This window comes from Sinocyclocheilus rhinocerous, unplaced genomic scaffold (genome assembly GCF_001515625.1).
Source record: "Sinocyclocheilus rhinocerous isolate Xijiao unplaced genomic scaffold, SAMN03320098_v1.1 scaffold298, whole genome shotgun sequence".
In the NCBI taxonomy this organism is placed as follows: Eukaryota; Metazoa; Chordata; class Actinopteri; order Cypriniformes; family Cyprinidae; genus Sinocyclocheilus; species Sinocyclocheilus rhinocerous.
The window spans coordinates 575,487-579,589 of NW_015650702.1; the positions used below are offsets into that span (position 1 = coordinate 575,487).

The 4,103-nt window shown below is 38.1% G+C and overlaps 1 protein-coding gene across 1 annotated transcript in view; it reads right to left on the reverse strand.

Annotated features, from left to right (window-relative positions):
* LOC107712356 (endophilin-B2-like) overlaps window positions 1-4,103 on the reverse strand; it is a 19,447-nt gene that overhangs the window by 2,724 nt on the left and 12,620 nt on the right. The window contains exons 8-9 of the mRNA XM_016517579.1: window positions 3,266-3,328; window positions 1,591-1,614 (exon numbers count right to left, since the gene is read on the reverse strand). Coding sequence (XP_016373065.1) covers window positions 1,591-1,614; window positions 3,266-3,328 — 87 coding nt within the window. The remainder of the gene's footprint in view (window positions 1-1,590; window positions 1,615-3,265; window positions 3,329-4,103) is intronic.

Sequence of the window (4,103 nt, forward strand, 5' to 3'; positions counted from 1 at the left end):
GTTTTTTGAACATTAAAGCATGTCAACATATTCTGTTACACCAAATACACAAAATAATGATCTTTTAAAAAGCATCATATGACCCCTTTAATACTGTATTGTTACCAGGATGATCCATAGCTTTTTTTTTATTTTACTGATAATTGTTCACGATTCCCTTTTGTCCTGAACCGTTAAACTGCCCACTGTTCTTCAGAAAAATCCTTCAGGTCCCACAAATTCTTTGGTTTTCCAGCATCTTTTGTGTATCTGAACCCTTTCCAACAATGACTGTATGATTTTGAGATCCATCTTTTCACACTGAGGACAACTGAGGGACTTATAGCTATTTCAAAAAGGTTCGAACGCTCACTGATGCTCCAGGAGGAAACACGATGCATTAAGAGCCTGGAGGTGAAAACATTTTTAATTTGAAGATCAGAGTAAATGTAATTTATTTTGTCTTCTGGGAAACATGTAAGTATCTTCTGTAGCTTCTGAAGGGCAGTACTAAATATAATGAAATTTACGCGTTTGGTCTCGTACTGTATCGCGTACCTTGTCAGTGTCGTGCGGTAGTTGTTTTTTATGTTTGGCTTAGTGTTATGTTAGAATTATTATTATACTCATAATGCAATGCGATGGCGCCGCAGACGGCAGCCTCAGTGTTTGGCTCTCCAGTGTTTGTACTGTTTTTGTTAGTTTTTCCTGTTTTTTGTTTCTCAAACACGATCAGGTTTACCAGGGATGAGCTGCTGAACATTCGGCAGAACACACCACACAATCTTCTACCGGATTTCGTTTATTCGGACGTTTTGCTGAACGTTGTACTTGGCGGAGCAGCTGCGCTGATCAAGCGCTTCAGGACGCGCAGACGGGGGAAGAGAGCCGGCGTGCTCGTGAAGCTCAGGAAGCGCGGATTCAGAACGCTCTGAACTTTTATAAAGAATATCTCTTTGGATTTGAGACTTTAGTCTTTGCAACTTTACAGATCTTCTTTATGCACCAAGAGCTTGTAACACTCCAAAGAGAAAGGAAAAATTGAAATCGCATCATATGACCCCTTTAATTAATTGTTTCCTTCTGGAGCATCAGTGAGCCTTTTAACCTTTTGCAATAGATATGTATGAGTCCCTCAGTTGTCCCCCAACGTGATTTTGAGATTGCGTCATCCCTGAACATGATTTTGAGGGGGCCCCATAGCAAATTCAGTGCACAGGGCCCAGAATTCCTGGTGATGACACTGCATACTACTGTGCAAGATAATACATACAGATCAGTTTAGAATTGAAGCGACCATTTTCCAACTGAATTAAATGGGTTTTTTATTTATTTATATAAAAAAGCAAAACGATAGTGGAGGCATGTAATGTAAACATAGCGGTGGCATCGACTATGCTCATTTCACGCTCACTTGGAGACACCTCAATGAGAAATTTCGTGGCACGAGATCTCGTCACACCCCTAGTTATTATGTAAACATTTATTACGTAAATCAATATGCAGTCATTTAATTGCTCCATGAGAACACAGTGAACAAAGTCATGTCTACATTTTCAGATGTGCTCATACAGCAGCAAAAGAAGAAGTGGATCTTTGCCCAGTACTCACTTTATCCACTTCCTCACTCCACAGCTGGAACATGCAGCATAACGACAAGAGAAGAACAGTGACGACAACATAACACAAACCCTCTCTTTACAAAACACTGACTAAATTTCACATGTAAATGTAAATAACTAACATAAAAAAATAATAAAATTTTTTAAAAGTGTTGTACTGTTACACTTCATGGGATCTTAAGATGGAAAGAAACAGTCTAATGTAATCAGACACATAAGCAGTACAGGATCCTGAACCCTAATGTCAAGACCCTATTAACACAACAACTACAATGAAAAATAAGAGCACACACATATCTTTTAAATAAAAGTGAAAGAATAAAAGCAAAGTTTTCCACCCCCTGCATTCCACTGCAAATGTTCATCACAGGGGATTTTCATGTTTTGACTTATGCAAAAACATGATGTTATCATTATTTCAAAACATCAAACATGCAAACTATATTACAGAACCAGTCAAAAGTTTGAACATGCTTAAATCAGGATTTTTTAGCATATTAGAATGATTTCTGAAGGATCATATGACACTGAAGACTGGAGTTACTGCTGCTGAAACTTCAGCTTTGCCATCACAGGAATCTTTTCCAATAGAAAACAGTTATTTAGAATTGTAAAAATATTTCACAATTTATTTCACTTTATTTTACTACAATTGATATCTTAGATGCAAGATGGTGATCGTTGTGTTTCTATGAAAAGAGAGTGGACTGATAAACAGAGTTGCCATGAATGATGGGAAAATGATTGGTTGCAACTAATCGATGAAAATTGAGCATTCCAGAAAGTTGTTTAATAAAACGCTTTAATGACTTTCCACACTTAAGAATAAAGAAGGAGTAGCTGTGTCCAAACTTTTGAGCTTTACTGTACATAACATATCTATATGAGCACACACAAACAACAACAACAAACCACCATTATGTACTACTGGGACTAATCGACTATATAGAAGTACTGCATCAGCTTTCGCCAAAACATTAATCAAACACACAGGGAAAGGCACACAGGCACACAACACTGCAAGAAGGGAGATGGAAAAAAACTGCAAGAAGGGAGACGGAAAAAAGAAAGTGTTACTGTGGTAAACTCACAACATTGACAGAATGGAAAGCAGGACTAGTTTTAAACAATGGGTCAACAAGAAAGGAAATGCTAATGTCCATCACTGAGCTGTGCTGACAAGACACACACAATAAATGCTGCTTGTCTGTAAGTACACTACTCTATGAGGGGTTTATATAATGCTTCACTTCAGATTCAAGTTCTGTCAATCAGAGATGAATCACCAACTTCACTATCCCACTGCGTGGAATAAACAAAACAAAGACGATGGGACGATGGAAAAGTTTCAGTGAGGCCCTTTTCTCACTATCACCTGCAATTTTCAACCACTTCAAATTCCAAGTAATGGAAAAGGGAAGAGGATGATGCTACTGTATATCCAAAGTGCTTTATCTGATGATTTTTATCCACGATAACAGTATACTGCTATACCACCCCCATAGAGAAAGGACTGTCGGAGGGCATCCTGCTGATCTACATTTTGGTGCAGATATTGGTGAGGAAATAGTGTATACAAATCAAGGCCATGTAGAAAGAAAGAGAAAGAAAAAGAGAGTGTGTGGGGGAAGACTTCTAATGCTAAGGGTCTGCAGCCTTCTTACCGCAGATGCACTGGCCGACAGAACATAATTGCGTGGCCTAGTCTCCTGAAAGTCAGGCGCAGCCTACAGGTGGAGGGGGGGAAACAGAGTTTTACAAAGAATTATGTGTCCACATGAACTGACCCAGCAGACAACACTATTTTCATATTTGCATATAAAAACAGAAAACAAACACACTTGACAAACCAGCCTGTAACCTCTCCCACACACAAACAGACAAATTAGGATGGCAGCTGCAGATTTTTTTGTATCACTTCATTGCACTCCAAACCAAATACCAATAATAACAAAATGATAAAAGAAAGTAAAATATAAAAAATAGAATAAAAATCATGATCATTTATTGATATGCTCTTACTCTTACTTAGTCATTTTTCAGTAGTTTTTACAAATAGTCTTGTTTTAGTGCTTAAGGGTTAAATTAAGGTACACATTACTTACCATAAAAAGCAACAATTTAAAGGGGTCATATTATGCAATTTCAAGTTTTCCTTTCTCTTTGGGTGTTACAAGCTGTTCGTGAATAGATAAGATCCCTAAAGTTGCAAAGACTAAAGTCTCAAACCCAAAGAGATATTCTTTATAAAAGTTAAGACTGGTCCACGCCCTCCTAAAACGCCTCGTTTAAACACGCCCCCACATATCTACGTCACTGTGTGGGAAGATTTGCATAACACCGCCCAAATGTTCACGCAAAGAAAGAAGGCGTAACTGTGATTCTCGCTGTAGTATTGTTGCTGCTGCCGCCGCCGCCATGTCATGGAGACGGTGTGTGTTTCATTATGAAAGTGTAGCAAATTAGCTCAAAAGGGAAATGTATATAAATAATTACAGTTAA